Genomic DNA, 20271 nt, shown 5'->3' with positions numbered 1-20271 from the left:
TTTATTAATCTCAACAATACTAGAAACTAACTTTTCTTTCAGTAACTGTTCTAACTATGACTCTAACCTCAATCTCTTTTTTCCTTTGTTTTCCCGCTATACTGGGTACATACTATTTGTTTTCAAGTTTAAGTGCATTCAGGCTTAGCTGTCTGCTATATAATTTCTTGCAGGTTATACAGGATGGTGATGGGGAATCAACTAGTCACCTAGTTTCACTATTCTGTATGAAAGTGAAAACTTGTGTGCAATGATGCAAAAAAGTCCATGTTCTTGGATATTGGAAAACAAAGGAAATTGTGTGCTCTGTCACACTGGGACGATGTACCTTTAGGTAGCTAAAGAGGGTGTAAAACAACATCTTTGACTTTTTGGTCCAAAAATTATGCAGGGATATTGTGGCAGCAGCTATAATAGAACTCTGTCAAGAGAAATTTCCTCTTAAAGTTCTGCTGTGCAGCTGTTATATCTAAGCTTAACCAAAGTTGTTTGGTTTTATGGTCGCTTAATGCCATTTGATTCAGTTAAGGTAAAATACTTCAGCTTGTCTTAGGGATCTTTAAAGACTTCAGTGGGAGTCTCTGTTCCTTTCCTCAACTCCATCAACTTGGAGACAGTAGCATTATCTCTGCAGAAGAGAACTCAGTGTTTTGCTCTTTCTTAGCTATCCGATGTTGTTATTTTAAACACGTGTAGCTGCAGTGAAAGATATCAACTGAATCATCATCCTGTCATTTTTCTTCTTCCATTTGATTTTGCCACTAGAGTCCAGAGTGGGAGTCATTGGTGATCTGTATAAGCTTCTTGCCTGGGGGTAGTACCTTAGCAATTTTGTGGTCTGTTTAATTTCTAGGCATTTCTTCTCAATGATTGAATATGATTTTACTTACAGAAATGGTTTCTAGCTGAGATACAGCACTGGGTTTTCTTCCCTATCCATCTCCCATGAGAGTTATCGCATCATTTATTACTTCTAAAGCATCCATCTATAGGACTAGTCTTCACTGAAAAATTAGGGATGTGTGATACTTAATAACACAGAATGGACACAAATCCCTCTTTGTTGTTCCTGAAAATGTCATCATAAATCTATTTGTCTGGACTATTTTCTTTGTCTGTGTTCCCTAGGAGTAATGCATGATAATAGTGATTGATAAACTTTTTACACTTAGGCTTGGTAAATTAATTAAAGTAAATGATGGGCTTATAAGGTAGTGAAGGTGGTCTCTAGGTATGCTGTCATTTCTTTGGGTGTATAACCCAGACATAGTTTCACAACCATGTATGTACTTCCAGTGAATGTCGGTGTGGTCACAAAGATGTGCCTTAAGGGTCGCATGGGGTCTCATTTGATTATGACTAATATTTTGATGATGTACTACTTGGTTCTTGGCTACTAGAATAGGCACTGTCAGCTCAGGCCTCCAAGGGAGTGACAGCAGTGGACCTATTTTGTGTGACGAAACAGGTAGTGGTTGGTATTCACATCCCATCCATCCCATGAGAAAGATATTTTTGTTCTAAAGTAACGTTTGTACACAGATGACTAGCTCAGCTGCACCAGCTTTTGCCTGGGATTTGAACTACTGTTTTTCCTGGTTTAGAGAGACCTGGTCACAATCCATCGCAAAATACTCAAACAATTCTGAGAAGCAAATACTCAGTAGAGGTAGAATGAGTCCTACCCTGTCCCCTTTTCCTACTTACATTTATAGCATACATGAGTGGCCTTCTGGCCAGTTGCTTAGAAGAGATGGATTGCTTAGGAAGTGAAAGTGAAAGATGGTTCTAATTCTGTCCCAAAGCAGTGACTGAATCAGACCATGCTTCTAGCATTGTAATCTCAGGACAGTTCACCCTCAGTGCCAGAAGAGCCCCATTGCAATCAGGACCAATGCTAATGACTGCAAGGTATTTCTGGAGTTACTTAGGAATAGCCTAAATGGAGTAGCAGGAGCTCTAGTTGGAAGGGCTGTTTTTCGAACTTGGAGCAGTCCATTCCTTTTCCCCTCTGTTCTTAGTCCTGTTTCAGGCCTAAGAGACAGATTCTTTGTGCTTAAGCAATAGAACAACATCTTGTTCTTCTTGCTCTGTAATTTTATGATCACTCTAAATTGACATAAGCATACACTGTTCCCCCAAGAATGGTTCTGCCCTGTGCCTGTTGTCTCCAATCTGCTTGTACCAGCATTTGTGCAATCTCATGGTGAACCAGATTACACAAGTGACTACAATTAAATGTAATCTTTCTTTTATGTTTTTCCTCCATTAAAACTTGCCCATATCAATTCTTTGAACAGTTCACTGCACAGGTGCATGCAGGGTTGTCCAACCCAAAAAAGAAAATGTGGTATTGAGAGTTGTAATGAGCAACCCGATCTAATTTTGAAGTAAGCCCTGCTTTGAATGGAAAGTTGGACTAGGTGACCTCCAGAGGTTCCTTCCAAACTAAATCTTTCTGTGATTCTATGACCTTTGTAGGATGACTGCTTCTTTTATTGGTAGTGCCAGTTTCTGCTGGCTTAGGGTGACCATTAAATTATGGCTTAAAGAAAAAAGGTTTTGCATCAGCTATTTTTCTCCACTGAGAAGAAATGGAAGCTGTAAATCTGTCTTGGACATAGGAAATAAGATGCCTTTATTTAGGATGCTATTGAGAGTGTTGGTGATGTCCTTGCTCCATTGAGGATGCTGATGTGTCCTGCAAGATGTTTGTCTCTTTCTCTCAGTCAAAGCATCTTCTCAAAAATCCATTGTTCCACTGTAAGTTGGGACCATTTCCAGCACAGGAACCCTTAGTTCTCCTTGACCATACACAGAATTTTTGCAGAAGTTCTGGAACCAACTCTTCCTTGCCTTGGAAATGAAGGAAAATGATTGTTTGTCCTTCATTTATGACTTGTACATGAAGAATCCTTCTCTGCACAGTATGTTAAATACCTAATACATTCTGTTTAATCTGCCAATACCTTGTGTTTCCTTAGTTTGAGAGTAAATACACATAATTCCTTTGTAAGCCCGGCATATCACTTGTTGTTCACCAGGACCCTGTCTATCAGAGTCTGCCTTCAGTAGTATGGGTTCTGGGCTTAGTTGGCTTCCTAAGACAGCTTACTGTGTACCCAGCTAGGAGTCAGAATGATGTGTACCCCTATTCTAGAATATATTTCTATACTTTCGTATCAATGAATGTGGGGCTTCACTTGCTATTAAGCTAATGTATCTTTAAACAATGTATGCTCTTGAATACAGATGAGGATGGCTGTCCCTGAAGAGGTTCAAAACTCCTGCTACTAATACACAACTAGCCAGTATCTGAAGCAGAATGCCTTTTCAGTTGTTGCTACCATTCACATGTCAAAGACTTACTCTTCTGTCCTCATCTGGGAAAAAAACCCAACTCAGACTAAGGTGTATATTGTCAAATATCATATTTCTATTTTCTGTCTTCTAATTCTTGTCTCTACGTTCTGAAAAAGCAGCCCAGCTAGAAGAGAGTGAGTTGCGAGGATGCAGCACACAGACTGCACCAAGCAAAATACAACGCAGAGGTTGGCTTCAGGTAAGAAACAGTTTGAAAGAATGCATCTTTGAACCAATTCTTAGATCATAAATAATTTTAGGAGAAATTGGTTGCAACTAGTAGATAGTGGGCAGTTGGGACTCTCGTAGAATCTGTCTTGGTTTGGTCTCGATTCTGAGTGACAATGTGAAATGATAGCCTGACCAGTTTTGTGTCTACTTTGAAGCCTAAAGAGGAAAATTTCATTGAAAGGGTCTGGTTTCAGTAACATCCATCACAGAAACTTTTGTAGCCTTGACATGATTGGCTCAATCTGTCCTCAAGCAGAATAGCTGTTGCTTGACATCTCTGATGGCAAGCCTAGAGAGCTTATCTAGTGCAAAGGATGGAGAATCTCATTTTGGACATACATCCCTGCCTGTCACTGCTGTTATCCACCCTGCAGTAGTATTAAGGGTCACAGAGGTGTAATTTGCATAGCTTGAGTTGTAATTTGTGACAGATTCTTGTAGATCAGAAGAGAGAAAAATGCATATAGATAATAAAAATACCCTGCCTATATGAAATTTGGAGCCATTAGCTACATAGTTGTTGGTTCACTGAAGAAATCTCAATGGTCTTTTTTTCTTTTGGCCTAAAGAAGGATTTGACTTAACCTGTCAAGGAGTAGGAGTTAATTAACAGAACAAATGTGAATTCTGAACAACTGAGACATGTCACCCAAATAATTACCCTACGTGATTAGCCAGTTGCCCTGGCTGGATGTCCAGTCCATGCTTGAGTGATGGGGTATCAGGGATCTGTGTCACTGTGGATCAAGTGTTCATGTCATGCAGGTTTTCTTTTCTTTCAGCAAATATTGCACATTCAAGTTTTAAGGCTGCATTACTTTATTTATCACCCTTACTGCTTAGTTGAATTCATTTTTTCAGCGGCTATTTCTCAGTAGATCGTTGCTTACATACTGGCCTGTCAGAACTTGTTTGCTAAATTTGCCAAATGTGTGGCTAGTCATAACCTACGTCATTCTAATCACAAGAGCCAAATGAAGAAGGAGGTATCTCCTCTGACTGGACTGGAAAGTTAGCCAAATATAGGTAGCTATACTAAAAACTAGCTACTACTTGAGACTAGCTTAGAATGATACCTTAAGTCTTTTATCCAATTGGATGGGAGGATAGCAGAGTTATAGTATCTTAATGAACAACCGGAATTATTTAGCTAAGGAAATGTGCAACCATTGAGTAAGATGCAGGTTGTGCCACACAGCAGTTTACTGTCCCAGTAATTTTCCCTGTGGGTTTTTTGGATAGCTAGAGGACCTAGCAATTCATGTTCAAAACTGTCAAACTTAGGCTGTCCTAAGGTATGCTATGAGGTGGGATGATAGACTTACTGAAAGAAGACATTCTGTCAAAAGCCAGGTTGCCTTAGGATATTCTCTCTGGGACATCTCTGCTCCTGGCACTTACAAAATGGTAGAGGAGTGTATGAACACCAGGTAACTAAGTTTAATATCATTGCACAGATTTCTGGATCATGGTACCTTTAATAAAACAGTGCTCTTCCCATCATTCACTTATGAGACTTCCCCCTGTGGAATATGTCTGCACCAGAGTTCAAAAGTAGGGAGAAAAAGTTACTTACAGATAACTTTGTTCCTTGAGAGAGGTATATGCACTTCCTGCTTTCTCTTTTGTCATCTTTTGGAGTACTGAAATTCTGTGGTATGGAAAGATGAGTTTCTCAAATCTTCTGCCCCTCTTTAACCATGCTTGAGTAACTGACAGTGTGCATGCTTTGATTGCATCCCAGTTACAAAGCAAAACAAATTCATTTGAACCACTTTCACAGCCATGTCTGACATTTACAAAGGCAAAGAAATCTTTGTGCTTGAATGCTTATGGCATAACATTTCCCTCTCATTATACTATACACAAAAGTAATACATCTTCAAAAAATTGCTGTTACTTCAAGTAGTCATTTTCATACATAGATGTTACAGAATCACAGAATTATTGTGGTTGAAAGGGAACACTTGAGATCATCTAGTCCAATCCCTGTGCTCAAGCAGGGTCAGCTAGAGCAGGTTGCCCAGGACTGCGTCCAGTCAGGTTTAGAATATGCTACAGATGGAGACTCCTCAACCTCTCCAGGAAACCTGTTCCAGTGTTTGATCACCCTCACAGTAAATTTTTTTCTTCTGTTTGGATGGAATTTCATGGTTTCTTTAATTTGTGTTCATTGCCTCTTGTCCTGTCAATGAGCAGATACCTGTCAGGTATTTATACACATTGATGACATCCCCAGGCTGAAAAGTCCCAGCTCTCTCAGCATCTCCAGCAGAGCACCTTTGCTTGTTCACTCCTCAATCCCATGTGCACTCTTGAAATTTCCTAGATTGCTTGAGCCCTGCTGGGTTGCCTTTCCAGCAGATACCAGGTTTGATAAAGCACCCCATGAGGACAAGGGTCTTTGAACTTGTGGATTCTTCCATTGTTTTGAGGAAGGCCTCATCTACTTCTTCCCAGGAGGTCTATAGAAGATACCCACTATAACAGCACCCATGCTGGTCTGCCTGCTAGTCTTGACTCATAAGCTCTTGACTGGCTCCTGGCCTGTTCCTTGCAGAGGTCCATACATTCCAGCTCTCTCTCACATAAAGGATGACAATTCCTTCTCACTTTCTCAGCCTGTCTTTCTTCAAGAGCCTATGCCTGTATCCATCCATTGCAGCATCCCATCATATCTCTATGATCCCAGTGAGGTCATAGCCCTGTAACTGGATACAAGTTTCTAACTCCTCCTGTTTGTTCCCCATGTGTTTGTTCTCCATTAGTGTAGATGCATTTCAGAGAGACAGCCAAGCATGCTGATTCCCCTCAAGAGGCTCGAGAGCTTTCTCCATAAGGTTGTTCTGCCAGCACTTCTTCACATGCCTGTGCTTTAAGTGATTCCACTTCAGCTATTTGTTGATATGTCCCTACACCTATTGTTTTTTCGCTTACCTGGTGAGGTGAGGGGGCGAACCCCAGTGGGCACTCACTTTGGTGGCAAAAACATAACGTGTGCTGGGCCTGACCCACTCTGGGGATAGCAGCAGCATGTGGAGAGTTTGACTAGGGCAATTAAACCGTAACGCAGGGGCCCAAAGGTGAGCTCAGGGAGGACAGAAACCTATAGAACAGAGAGGAAAAGTGTTGCTTGATCTAGATATTGTTATGTAAATGTGATGATTATTCTTTTTGTACTGCTGATAGCACAAAAGATGTCTAATTTCTCTGAATACTTCTTTTAACAGAAAACTGTGGAGATTAAAACAGAAAGGGGGGCTAAACTCTGCATTAAACCTCCTCTTGAGTACTCTGAGGATTTTGAACCTTATGAAAGCTTGAGTGTGGAGACAAATGGTGATGATCCTCTCTGTTACTCCCAGGTACAATTGGCAGTTGCCTTCTATTGTTCATGGTAGTGTCAATTGAAATGTGAATGGGCGCAGGTATCAGTCTTGAGTAGAGCATGCAAACCCAGTATATAGTATTTCTTTCACTAGGTGATTTCACATTGATGAGATGTGACAGAAAGAAGGAAAAAATGAAAAGAAAAAGTAAAACTACTTTGAAAATCTAATCTCAGTCAACAATGCTATAACATGTTAAGTCCTAATTTAAAGAGGTAGAATATTGTCTCTGTTGGATAGAGCCAAGGTATTTCATGCAGGGAGACTATTTCAGTTCACTAATGGTTGTCCACATGAATGTCACTCTTGGCTGTCAGGTTAGAGAAAGCTTAAACAACCACTTTTTCTGGGTTTAGGTTAGTTTTTGAATAATCGTGCTAAAATTGTGGCATGTCATTGTTTTATCTAACAGAAGTCAGAGTAAAGTTTTAAAAATATTATTATCAATACAGTTGCTTTCCATCAAGGGTTGCTATTGTATTGATTCTGTTGTTTGACAGTTCAGCCTTCCATTTGGATACTAATTGCAGTTTGTCCTAGCACACTTCACAAATGTCCTGTCCTTAAAAAAAAGAATAAATGAACAAAAATTTGTGAATGTTTTTCTGCCTAACCAATTAATTACATCAATAAAGTTTTTCTGGGTCGTGGAGTAGCATCTATATATGAAACTGGCTACAGATCTTACCACTGACATCAGATAAACTTCCCAAGCATGTTTTCCTAGCTTATATCTTCCTACCTTTCCTATATTGCTTTTGAGCTTATGATTTTTTTGCTCTACAAATCAGTAACTTGTTTACAGTCATGAATGTTTATAATAATTTATGTGTAAGTAGTAAGCTAATAATTTTAAACCAAAACCCCACTTTTCTTTGTATTCCAGATGGAAATGCTTTCGGTTTTCCTGAAGCTATAATGTATTTTCTTGAATGTCTTGTTACAATGCAGATGTCATGAGGTTTCAAACTAAAAGAAAGCCTGTACAATTCCCTGTCAAATAACTAGAAATATTAGTCTTGACTGTCATAAAGACACGCTCAATATCAAGCCTCAGGTTGCTTATAGACCCTCTTTGAACTTAAGTTTGCCTGCTCTTTGTAATATGTTTCTGTCAACATGGATTTCCTAACAAGTGTAATCTGTAGCAGAAGAGCAGCTTGAAGCTTTCATTGCAAACTGAACATACACTGCCACAGTTCATTTGTACCTAAGATAGCTTCAGGTTTTCATTTTGCTCATACAGTTTGCTTACCTATACTTATCTCAAAACTCTAATACCAACAAACTAGGAAAAAAAAGTATTTAAGGTATGCACGTTTTTTCCTTTTGCATTCATAAAAACACAAGGCTCTGCAGCACCATCTATGCTCTTTGTGGCATATGCTGAGAGAGGCAGGGCAGTTCTTTCCACAGTAAGTTTCAAAATAGATTAATTTTTGCATAAAATCCTGTTATGGGTTGTCCACTTAAAACAATCTGTGCAAGCTGGAAGCTTAGTCCATTAGACCACAACTCCTTTCTACTGTTTTTTGAAGTACAGATGTGTACAAGACAGCACTATTATCTATCCAATTGCTTATAAAGAAATTGCTATTACATTAGCTTTGCAGTCTTATGAAGGCATTTGGAAAATCTGGATTGCAGCTAGTCTTCAAATAGCAAACCAAAAGATACGGTAATCTAACTGTGTGAGACTGGAAAAATATATGCCCTTGCCCTCTCCATTACTTACCTCCTGTTTGTAACACATAAAAATTCCTTGGCCTACAGAATTTTTCTGCAGGGATTCTGATAAGAAGGACAGGAGTTGTAGGATGATTTTTCTTTACAAGTCCTCATCAGAGGAGTGAAGACATGACATAGGAATGTGAATATTTTTAGCTACATCATGGCTCTGAGTTCATGAGAAGATTTTTCTTTCTCCTAGGGGAGGAAGAGGCAGCCACATTGGTTTATTTTAAAATACATGTTTGAGCTTTTCTGACAAATCTGTTTGAATTGTACCAGACGTTGAGAAGAAGCTTGCAACTCAATATAGAAGACAAAAGGATGGAAGAAGACTCTCTTAGTGATGATTATGACTCTGTTGAAGAGGATGTGTTTTCAGAACCATCTCCCACTGAGGAAACAATTACAAGCCTTGGAGCCCTTCAGTTGCATAGTGGTAGATCACTGCAGAAAGAAGCTTCTGAACATCAGGATGCTGGGAGATGCTCTGGCCTTGATTCTGGTGCCCTTACTGTGTTGGAGTTCAACCAGGATCAAAGTAGTAGTAAGTGTCTGTGTATTATACACTACTACAGTACTATAATAATAATAATTCTTTGAAAGCATTACTTTTAAAGGAATCATTGCTGGTTAATCATTAATGGTTACTCCATACTCTCAGGATTTTTCATGCTCTTCAGCAAACCTGTTGTTTTAATCTCCTCATTTGGGAGACTTGCATCCTCTTACTACTACATTAAGAAATTTTTTGCAAAGACAAAGATATAGCCCTGGTTAATGCACTTGCATCACCAGGCCTAGACACTTGAACTAAGATTGTTTCAGACTGTCTGTGAGATTTCTCAAGAGATTATTATTTTTTTAATATATTTTTTAACTGTTTTTGCAGTAATCCAGGCAGCTAAATCTTCCCAGTCTCAACTTCCTCCATTTCACATCCTGGGGGCTGGATACTTGTCATAGCATGTGCTATTCATCCCTGATGAAAGATATATTAATTCAAGAAAGCAAATCTATCTGGCTTTGAGCCCCTTCTTTTTGTCAGGTCGTCTTCTTTGGAGACCTCAGTGTCCAAACCCAAAACCAGTCACTAGGTCTCAAAGATGTTTAGTTTGTTAAAGGTAGAGAGTTCAGGCAGAAGCCAGACCTTGACCTACGTTCAGTATTTCTCAAAATTCCCTCCCCACTCATTTCAGATACATTCATTGGTTTTGGTTTTTTTTTTGTTTGGTTGGTTGGTTTTTTGGTTTTTTTTGTTTTTTTTTCTTTTTTTTCTTTTCCTTATCCATAGTTAATTGCTTAACTTAAAAGGAACAATCTTTGAGTAAATTGAGTAAAGGAGTGTTCCTCTCATTATCATAGAGGTGAGTGGAGTGTGAATGTGGAGAGATGGCAGAAGAAAAGATGGGAACAAAGGGTGGAGTAGCAGTGAGAACAAGATGCTTGGGAGAGTACGTGATTTTTTTGTCCAAAGAGGAATTTCAAAGCTGTGATGCAAACAATGGAGGCATTAATAATTCTCACATAAAAAAGTGAAGAAGTACTCCTATGAACTATGCTAGGCAACCCTCTCCCTCTTTGAAACTTGTAAATAAGACAACATTTTAGTCTGTATTTTAAGAATTTATTTTGGTATAACTGTGTTAATAAGTGTAGTGCAGATAAATATCTGGTACTGATGAGATATATTGGTACCTTATAATGATATACTTTATTTCGTTTCACTAAGTCAGTGCGAGCCATACATATGTGCTTCTACATCAACAGAACAGTATCAATGAAAGGTAGGAAGGATGGAGGTTATCATTTTAACTATGCCAGCATAATTAAAGTGGCAAAATTTTAGCAGTTAAGATCCAATAAGTTTTCCCTGGCTGGCTTCTCCTAAATATCTCTGAAGTTGATTATTTCTGTTTCCTTATTATCTTGCAGAAGTGAAGCCACTACGAGTTCTCTCGGCAAAAAGAAAAGATAATGCTGAAATGTACATTCCTATCAGACCAATTGTGGTAAAAAATAAAATCACTCGGCCACTCTCTGCTGAGTTCTTGCACCAGGAAAGACATGAAAGAATTTGTTCTAGTAAGAAATAAGAATATACAATGTCAATAAGGAGAGTTTTCATGCTTTTCCCCCCCTCTGGCTCAGATGTAATTTCAGCACACATCTGTCATTATGTGATTTTTTTTCTTAGCTGTTGTCCTCTTTTTTTTTTGGTGGGGTTTTCTGTTGTTGTTTTTACCACCTCGAGTGTTTTGACTAAGTAAAATTGTGAGAAAGTCCAGAGCCTGTATATGTTAGTCTTCTGTTACATCTTTACTACCTTCCTTCTCTTTTTGCTTCCACAGCATAAGACTTTTTCCTCTCCCTTCCAGTCCTTGGGCTTGCTCTGTTTCCCACCTTCCTCATGGAGATCTGTTCCCTATGGTATTAACAGAAGTGTGTCTTCTCAAAATCAGCAATTGGCACTTTGGTGGAAGATTTTAACACAATGCATTTATAGCAATAAAAGCATAGTTTTCCACAGCACAGCAAAACTAGTTCTGTTGCTGCTTGGGACTGTACTTGAATTACACAATGAATGCTGCAGATCAGTCTCCAGTGCTGGGTAGATAGGCTGGTATCTAGTACCATACTGAAAGATGTTTTTCCTGGACTGGAGAACACCATTTTGAAGGCACTGCTGCTTATTCTAGAAATCTGCTGCTAAGGTGTGGTCTTTACCTGGGCTAAAAAAAAAACACAACAAAACAAACCCCAAGTCTAGGGGCTGAAATCATGTTATTTCAGCACAGTCCTTAATTGAATGAGTCTGATGAACTTGAGTTTTGAAAGGTCTGAGATAAAGTTTTCAGATTTACCATACTCTGTGGTTAAGACACCCTTTTCAAAAAAGCAAAATCCAGATATGTCCCAAGAAAGCAATAAAGCTAAAAGTTTTGAAAAGTCAAAATATTAGTTTCTTAATTGGCAGAAAACCAAATTGAGGAAAAGAAGCTAATTCTTTTTGGCTTCAGAATAAATCCTCTTTGTATCTTCTGAGACCCTCACCCACCATCTGTTTGAGCAGATGCTTGCTTTGACCGCTTTCCAAAGATGTGCGTAGCATTTTCTCAGGTTATAATAGTGCTTGTTAGAACTGTTTCTGTCCAACTATCACTTTAAATCTTTAAATTAATTTCACTTCAGGGGGATGGTATAGTACAGAAAAATAAAAAGGATTTTATTCTGTCCCTGTATTTGCAGAGATGACTAATGCTTGTTGAAAGTTTTTATGAATGTAGATGGCATAGGGCTTAAAGAGTGTGACTGCACACAAATCTCAGTTCAGTTTTAACTTCCTGTCTTTTTAAGGTGGACTTCATGTTCCTAGCATCCACTGCCATTTTACTCTCCTGCTTAGTAAACCTTACTGCAGCATTATGAGCACTCTTGCATATCAGCCTGTTCTTCGATATTTTCACTTGATCTAAATGTCTGTACAATTTCGGTCTCTTTTCTTCCCTTGACTTTTTAAGTCCTTGAATATAGCCACTGTGCTTCTCTTTTGAATATAACCACCGTGCTTCTTTTTTAGTCCAATCTCAGATCCTCTATTGTTAAATTTTACTGCCTTTCTTTTAAGCCTGTTTATAGGCTGTGACGTTCCTATTTCTCTGTGATGTTTGGGAAGACTGGGATGCATCATTTTGATGACTAACTACTTAAATGATAAGGTCATTTATTTTACGTTGCAAATAGCAATTCCTGACTCCCCTTCTTTTGCTAGAAGACTCTGGGGATTCCTCCAAAATAGCTGAGCACCCCAGTTACACTGAAAAATTCTGGTGTGTTGAAATTATATCTACTTATTTTTCAATGAACTGTTACAAGGCATTTCCATTAAATACTGGAACAAAGCAAGTACAAAAAATCTTAAAGCATAAAAACTACGTTTCTCATTTGTCAGTTTTCCTCCTCTTATGATACTGTTTCAGCTGTTGTCTAAAGTAGATGTGACCCGGAATCTTAATATAAAAACAAACTGGAGCAATTCAGCCTTGCTTGGGATGGTTACAGACTGCTAGCAAAGCCCTCTGTCAGTAACTGAATCAGGTGTTTCACACATATGCTGTTGTAATGTTCCATACTTGTATGTCCAGACAAATGAATATTCCTTCCTTCTTTTGGTGGCAGGACCATTAAGTCGACCAGAAAGACCACTTTCAGCAACTCGAAAGAATGTGTGTGAGAGAGATCCTGATCTCTCAGTTTCAGCTGTGGTTAAAGCAATGCAAATTGAAAATGAAGTCTTGCAGAGAGACCTGCAAAGGCAGACAGTTTCCACAAGCCCTCAAAAGGTATGGCAAAATACAGAAGAGGGCTGTTTGATCAACTAGCAAAATCCCCATGAATTACAATGTCTTATACATTAAGATTGTGTATGAATGAATAGTGATGCCTTGTAAGTGTAACTGAATTTGTATTATTCTTCCATACGGTGGTTTTTGTTAATCTCTTTCCTCAGGATAGCATCCCACAGCTCTCTCCTGATTTCGGGGATCACTGAGCAACTGATAGACCAGTCACATGATACAGTCAAATGCACAGCTGCAGGCCCAGTTGAGCCATTTTCATTCTGGAAGCTTCTTAAGCAATATAATGTGTGATTTCCATACTAATAAATCCTACCTTCCTACTGGACTCATTAATATGGGCACTGTTCCCTGTTAATACATGCTCTCCTTTTGGAGCAGAGCTGTCACGTACACTGCTAGCTCTTAGTGAGGAGCTAGTATGGGTTTTCTGCACCAACATGTGTTCATCTCTTATCTCCAGCAACCATGTTTAAAAACAATTAAAAACTCATAAACAAAGAAATCAACAAAAATCCATTCCCTTCTGATTCAGATCAGACCATTGTTCCTTGTTAAGTTAAAGAATAAGGAGGTTTGTGTTGACAATCCTAGCTAAACTTTGAGCATAGCCAATAATTGGGTTCTCCTAACAGAAAGAAAGTACATACAGAAATTTGAGCATAAACTGAAATTTACAAAACTATCTGTTTTGGACAGTGTTCATGGATTCAAAGTCTGCTTCCAGTTTGGTGTTTAGGAGGCTTATTTTTCTTGAAGGAAAAGAGATATGCCTAGACGTTCTTGGAGTTACTCATTTGAATTCTGAGAGCTTCCAAGACAGCTGACTAACCTAAGCTGATGCTGCCTGATGTTGTGAGTTGGTGCTATGATGAATATATATCCGCTGTCATCACTGAGCCAACATTAGGTTGATGGGGAGTTTTGGTTAGGAGCAAAGGTGAAAATGTTCCTTTACTATAGGTAAGTACTTTGCATATGATTTCACCATCTGGGTCAACTTTTCAATCTTATTCCTCTTGTTTTTGAGATATTTATAGCTTAGTGATTGAGAGAACAAATTCCATTGAAAATTCTCACATAATGTGTCTTCCTGCGAACTTTAGGACTAATTTTAATATTGTGCTTAAATGAAAAATAATGAAATAATACTTAAAATAGATGTAATTTTACCCTGACACTTGAGATGGAGTTTCAAAACCCCACTGTGAGTTCTCAGTCTTAAAGCTGACCTAATGATCTTCCAGCAGTAATTTAATTTTGCTTACACAATTAAGGGATTCTGGAACTTGGCCTTTGATATTTAAATGTATAACAATGCAGAATTTTTAATTCTAAAAAAGTAATTAACTTCTAAGCATTTCAAAGTTCTCTTACTTTTCAAAAATAATAGAAATGGAAGTGACCTAAGAACAGAAGGACTGCCATTCCTCATCTGACTGGTTGTTCACTGTGCTGAGTATTCTGTCTTGTGACAGAAGCTACCCAAATTTTTAGGAAAAATAACAAAGGGAGCAGGGTATACTTACAAAGTGGGGTACAGGCAGAGAAGGAGCCCATAGCATTGTAGGAACTGCAGGACTTTTCCTCCGTTTTCTCTTAGATAGTCACTACTGATAGTTCTATATTTAAAAAAATAAATCAAGATTTTATTCTAATAAAACTGAGCTTTTGGGGATTTAAAAGTCTTTATGATCCTTTTTTGGAGAAGGAGAAAGTCTAGGCAGACCTCTGCCAAAGCTTTGGCCAACTCTGAGTCCTACCAAATGTATACAATGAGATTTCAGACATATATATATATATATTTTTAATAGTCATCAGAGAATGCTTTTACATTACTTTTCTTCTACATAGAGTATCAAGCTTCAAGTTCAGCTTTTTCATTGCAAATCAAGACCAATTCTGTTAGATGTGCTTTAACTCAGTATAGAGTTACAGGTTAGCTGAGGTGAGCTGAGACCAGAGCTGGGCCCAAACTCTTACTTATTCCAGAGATGCAGACTGATACTCATTGGTACATGGAGAGCAATGTGAATGAAACATATTAATCTTTTTCTTACTTAGAAGAAATTTTCTGTTTCATCTGTTGTTTCTGGAATGGCTGAATCTCCAGAAGAAAGCCAGACAAGGACTACAGTCACAAAAGGTGTTGAGAGAATTTGTCCTTCTGGAAGCAGGTATATATATTTCCTTTAAGGCTAGCTTCCTTTTTTGAAGAGATATTTTTCAGTATACCACCAGGTGTAGTGTAGTACCACTACACCTGATAATCTTTAGATACCTGAGACATCATGCAAGTAGTAGCAAATCAAGGAGAAGGTTGCAGCCTTGGCCTAGTCTCTGTAGATCAGGGAACTGCCAACATCTCCCTCTGTTTGTCTTTATGTTACCTATGTATTACTTTTGCAAACTGCCTCACACCCAGCTGAGAACTGGAGCCCAGTCTTTTAACCAAAGGTGGGATGCTGCAACAGTTGTCATTCAGTGTAGGGGTACATGGGATTCTTCCATGGGGTGTGTGGGTTCATCCTATCATCTCTTCCCCTTTGTACCAACTAAACTATTTCTTAAAAATACAAGAATTATGAGGAAGTAACACATAAAAGAATATGTATGTTTCAGACAACAGAAGAAACTTCTGAAAGTCCTTCCAGAGCCTGAGAGCCCTTCTGCCTGTGATAATGAGATATCCCTGTCTGATGACAAACCTGAAGTAGGTTCCATGTTGAGAGAGAAGGTCTGTGTACATATGCACCAGAACTGATGCTTCCCAGTATTACTGAAATAAAAGTATATTGAATGATCTGTATTCCACCAATTCTGCCCCACATCAACTAATAAAACTATGGCAGGGTAAGAGAAGAGAATTTATCACTGTTCCTTTGTTCATCAGAATGACAAAGGAATCAGACAAAGAACAGAGACCTGTTTTCTCTTTAGGCTTTGTAAGAGGGTGATCTCTTCTCTTACCCTGCCATAGGTTTACTAGTTGATGTGGGGCAGAATTGGTGGAACCCAGAATGATTGAATGTCATCCAGATAGCCTTGAGTTTGCAAGCTTTTTGCTTCTGACTCATCAGTACTGCAGTCTTAACAGTGTTCCACATTGTATTGTTTTGTCACTTATGTTTATACCATATTTCATTTCGATCCAGGTGACAACCAGTATGGAAGTACATGATGCCATTTATGTGACTATGGAACTTCTTTCTAACTGGGGAAATCCAGTAAATGTGGGCCTGAGTGAGGTGGAATTCTTTGATTTGTACAACGAAAAGATAATTGTGTCTTCTCATGATGTGGACATTCGAAATGCTGACAACCCAGGGGATTTGTGCTGCTTGGTCAATAAGAACTTAAATGTAAGACAGCTTAGTCCTGGATGTGAAAATTTCTCATTATAATATTTCTTTAATATTCTGTCACTAGGTTTTTTGTTTAAAAACGTGATTGCATTTGGAACCTTACTAGCATAACAACTATCTGATAATTTAAAAAAATACAAATATTGCTTATTACTGACAAATCCAGCTTTTCTGTCCAAGATGTTGGTATTCAGTTATAATTTTGCTTTAGAGCAGAATTTGATTAATTTGCCTGACTTGCTTAACCAAGTAACTGGAAGGAGGCAGCTATAACTCTGCCTACTTGTATGTCAACTCTGTGGTATTGTCTTGGATGAAAGAACACATTCAGTTTTTAAAGTATTGTAGTGTAATCATAGTATCTGTAGAATGACATCACAAAACTCTAAGGACAGGGAATTTCAAATTTTTACATATGTCTGGTGATAAACTTAAGTAATTCTTGTGATCTGAAGGTATAGGAGCTTCACTGCTAACTTCTTCCAGATGTTTAATATTAATTTAGGTAAACTTAAGAAGGAAACATGCTTATTTTTTCCTGTCCCCTTGTTATTCTTTTATCTAGGGAAGAATCATGGAAGAATAAGAATGCGTAGGTAGGTAGTTTCGAACAAGAGATTAAGAAGAACGTGTGGCATGGTAAAAGTATTTCATGGCTCTTGTGTGAGATAGTAAGATAAGGAGACATAAGGTGCTTACATACTAAAGAATATGGACAAAAGACAATAACTGGTATGAAATTCTGATGCTGCTGAAGAGCTTAGCAAATGTCCATAGCCCTTCATATAGCCATAATTTCATTTGTGCTGCACATTCACTGTGTGTCCTTTGTCTCCATGGGCCTTTAGAGCTAGAATTCTAGTAAAAATTAGTATGATTTTAGTGGATGAGGCTACTAAATGACTTAGTCTATTAAAAAATATAAATTGTAACTCATTTCATGCTAGAGTTACTTTTCAGTTAGCAGGGTGAATGAGAATAGAAAGTGGGCAAATATGCAGTATTTTGAAATTTAGTTGAAACTCAGTATGGAGTATTATTTCCAGACAAATATTTTTACTTGAAACATCTTTCTTACACTCTCTTGAAAACTGTAGTTTGGGTGTCATAAATACCCATTCTCCTTTATAGGCTGTGCTCTCTGGCAGATGACACTCAGTAGGAGTAGTAGTAGTAGTGACTCTCAGACTTTCTAGATAATTATAAATTATTTCTAGATTATTATAAATTATGTAGTAATATATTCATTAAGCCATTATAAACCTGTTATTCTCAGCATTTCTCATATATTTATATATCCCATTATTCTTAAGTAATGAGGTTTTATATTTCATTGATTAATATGTTCCTTTGATTTGTGACACTGTAATCTCCTCTCTTGAAGCTGGAAAGGTATTGCATCAGAGAAAAGGCAATCTGGACAGGGAATATGGTCTTAGAATGTGGATATGTGATAACTGAACTGCAGACTCCTTCAGAAGTCAAAGCAGCATTTCCAGTTTGTGTACATTTCAGATCATACAGAAAGCTTTTGGGTGCATAAGAAAAAGCAACAAATTAATGAATCTCCAAGCAACTAATATTTTCAACAGAATGAAAACGTAACATGAAAACTTACTTTGTGGAAAACTCACTTTACCATGGTTAAAACACTTCCATCTTTGATCATTTAGGTGTACATTTGTCTTTGAGAATAGGCATAGTCTTATTGAAGATCAGGGTTTTTATTTATTTATTAGTTTATTTATTACCCTTGCAGACTTTTAAGAACACTTAAATTGCCTCCTCCCTTATACTTCGTGATATGCTGTAAAAGAGAAACATGCCTGGCAGAACATCAGGTGCTCTCAACTAAGGAAATAGTGCCTGATGGGATATAATGCTTAATAAGACGTAGATTAGGCATTTCATTGAAATTGTTTTCTGTAAACCTTTTTGATTCTTATATGCATATATCGATCTTTTAAACCTCAGAATAACAAGGACAGGTAACTGTAATTCTAGAAATATCTAACAAAGGTATTTCTTCACAACGGTGAACCCTCAGACCCACATCATTCCTCATCACAGTGCTTCAGCCTTCCTTTACCCTCCATCAGGTATACCTTCAGTGCCCACATAAAGCAGTGTCTCAGGCCAGTCTCCCACAAGATTTAAGACCAAAGGTTCCCACTCTCACTTTTTTTCCTTGATCCAGTTCAAATGTAATTCCTACTCCTGACATACCGGTTCACCCTGATGGTTCAAAGAACTTTTGGGCTAGATTTTTCAGTGCTAGTTGCAAAGACAGTAACTCCAGACTCAAGTACATCTTGTAAAGGCAAAGACATCACCATCACTCCTAGTGATAAAACATGAGAGTCCTCCACCGTCTCATGAGTTTTGGCATGGATTCATCAAGATGCCTTCCAACTTCTGGTGTCAGATCTTTGACATGCTGATGGAGACTGTAACACCTGTGAGTTTGTGTATCCTGTCCTAAGCGGTTACTTCCACTGATAAACAAAATGATCTTTACAGTTGCCTCTCACTCAAGCCCCAATACTTGGCCTGGCTCTGATATGCCTTCTATTGTTTGGAAGATCATGTGCAAGTTTACAGAGAAACTAGTGAGAAGCAGGAACAAGTCTCTCCAGAGTCCATTTTGCTGCTGAATCTGGTGCCCTCCTGTGAAGGCACCTCTGGCAGTATCTCAGTACGCACCAGAACCTATAGATTTCTAGGGCATCAGGTCCTGACCTGAGAGGACTGGAGATGGATTGCTCATCAGATGATGTCTGCTGTTGGGAAATGATTTTTTTTTAATCATTCTTGTTCATAGTACAACTTCAGTAATGTGATCTAGCTTTGAAGTTGATCCTGGAATTGGGCTCACACTGGTTTGAGGGCTATCCTTCATTTCTTTGATGTTAAGAGGCTTCTTTCCTTTTTCTATATAGAAAGGATTAAACCTGTCTGGTGCTCTTATGGCTTTTTATGCCCCAAACTGACATTCAAAGCAACAACAGTCTCCCAAAGCTTTTTGAGAGGCCTCTGGGGCAGAGGCATTGTGAACCATCAGAGCTTGGAATACGAAGATGAGCACTCTGAGAAGTGGACCTGTTCATGATATCTTTGAACAGACTGGCAGAGCTCTGTCCTTACCATCATTAGGCACACATCTGAAGTACTCAATAGGAAAGTTTTGTAGTTACTACCTTCAGGAAAAACTGAAAGCCTCACTTCAAAGTGCAAGGATATGGAAAAATACTGACTTTGTGTACCTACTGTGTGACTATATGTACTGTGTATCCTTGAAAATAGAAAGGGAGCTAATTTATCTGCGAATCTCAGATCACTGAAATGTTGGCTGCCTGTATATTTACTTTGTGTCCTCGTTCATCTCTGGGTTTTTAGGTAACATTCAACATCAAGTATATTAATATTCAACATTTTGATTCTGACACTCTTTACTCCTTGCTTCTTTCTGAGCTGCCACACATCCTTTTCCTCCATTTCTGAACATGTAGAGGTAGCAGTTCTGAACAATGTCCAGAATTAGGCATTCTTTGGTACTTTAAAATGTCTTGATTGTCAGTTGTCTGTAAAATTAATGTTGGGGGTTTCTGTGATATCTTAGAAAATTTCAAGGGTAAAGTCCTATATATAGCTCTGAGGAATAGATCTGTAAGTGAAATTAGTTGTCTGCAAAGTCTGATTAAAATAGAGGTAGTGAAATAAAATTCTATAAGATTCTCCTCTTTAGAGAGCAAAACAGAAGTGTAAGAACTTTAAGAAATCATAAAATGATTATGCAGTGTCCATTGTGCTCAGTGATCCCCTCTAGTGCCTGCAAAG

At 38.2% G+C, this 20271-nt stretch overlaps 1 protein-coding gene across 3 annotated transcripts in view; it reads left to right on the top strand.

Moving 5' to 3' along the window:
• The window catches only part of KATNIP (katanin interacting protein), a 64996-nt gene that overhangs the window by 3842 nt on the left and 40883 nt on the right, over nt 1–20271 (top strand). Inside the window, exons 4-11 of one of the 3 annotated variants that reach the window (XM_052772944.1) lie at nt 3483–3562; nt 6825–6959; nt 8994–9255; nt 10647–10796; nt 12891–13054; nt 15134–15246; nt 15692–15806; nt 16225–16431. In XM_052772944.1, the coding sequence (XP_052628904.1) occupies nt 3483–3562; nt 6825–6959; nt 8994–9255; nt 10647–10796; nt 12891–13054; nt 15134–15246; nt 15692–15806; nt 16225–16431 (1226 nt within the window). Of the gene's footprint in view, nt 1–3479; nt 3563–6824; nt 6960–8993; nt 9256–10646; nt 10797–12890; nt 13055–15133; nt 15247–15691; nt 15807–16224; nt 16432–20271 lie in introns of all 3 variants that reach the window. The other 2 variants (XM_052772943.1, XM_052772945.1) reach the window with 2 other exon arrangements.

The sequence above is a fragment of the Harpia harpyja genome, chromosome 21 (genome assembly GCF_026419915.1).
Source record: "Harpia harpyja isolate bHarHar1 chromosome 21, bHarHar1 primary haplotype, whole genome shotgun sequence".
In the NCBI taxonomy this organism is placed as follows: domain Eukaryota; kingdom Metazoa; phylum Chordata; class Aves; order Accipitriformes; family Accipitridae; genus Harpia; species Harpia harpyja.
Note: the sequence above shows the minus strand (reverse complement) of the source record. Positions and strands in the feature narration are given on the sequence as shown.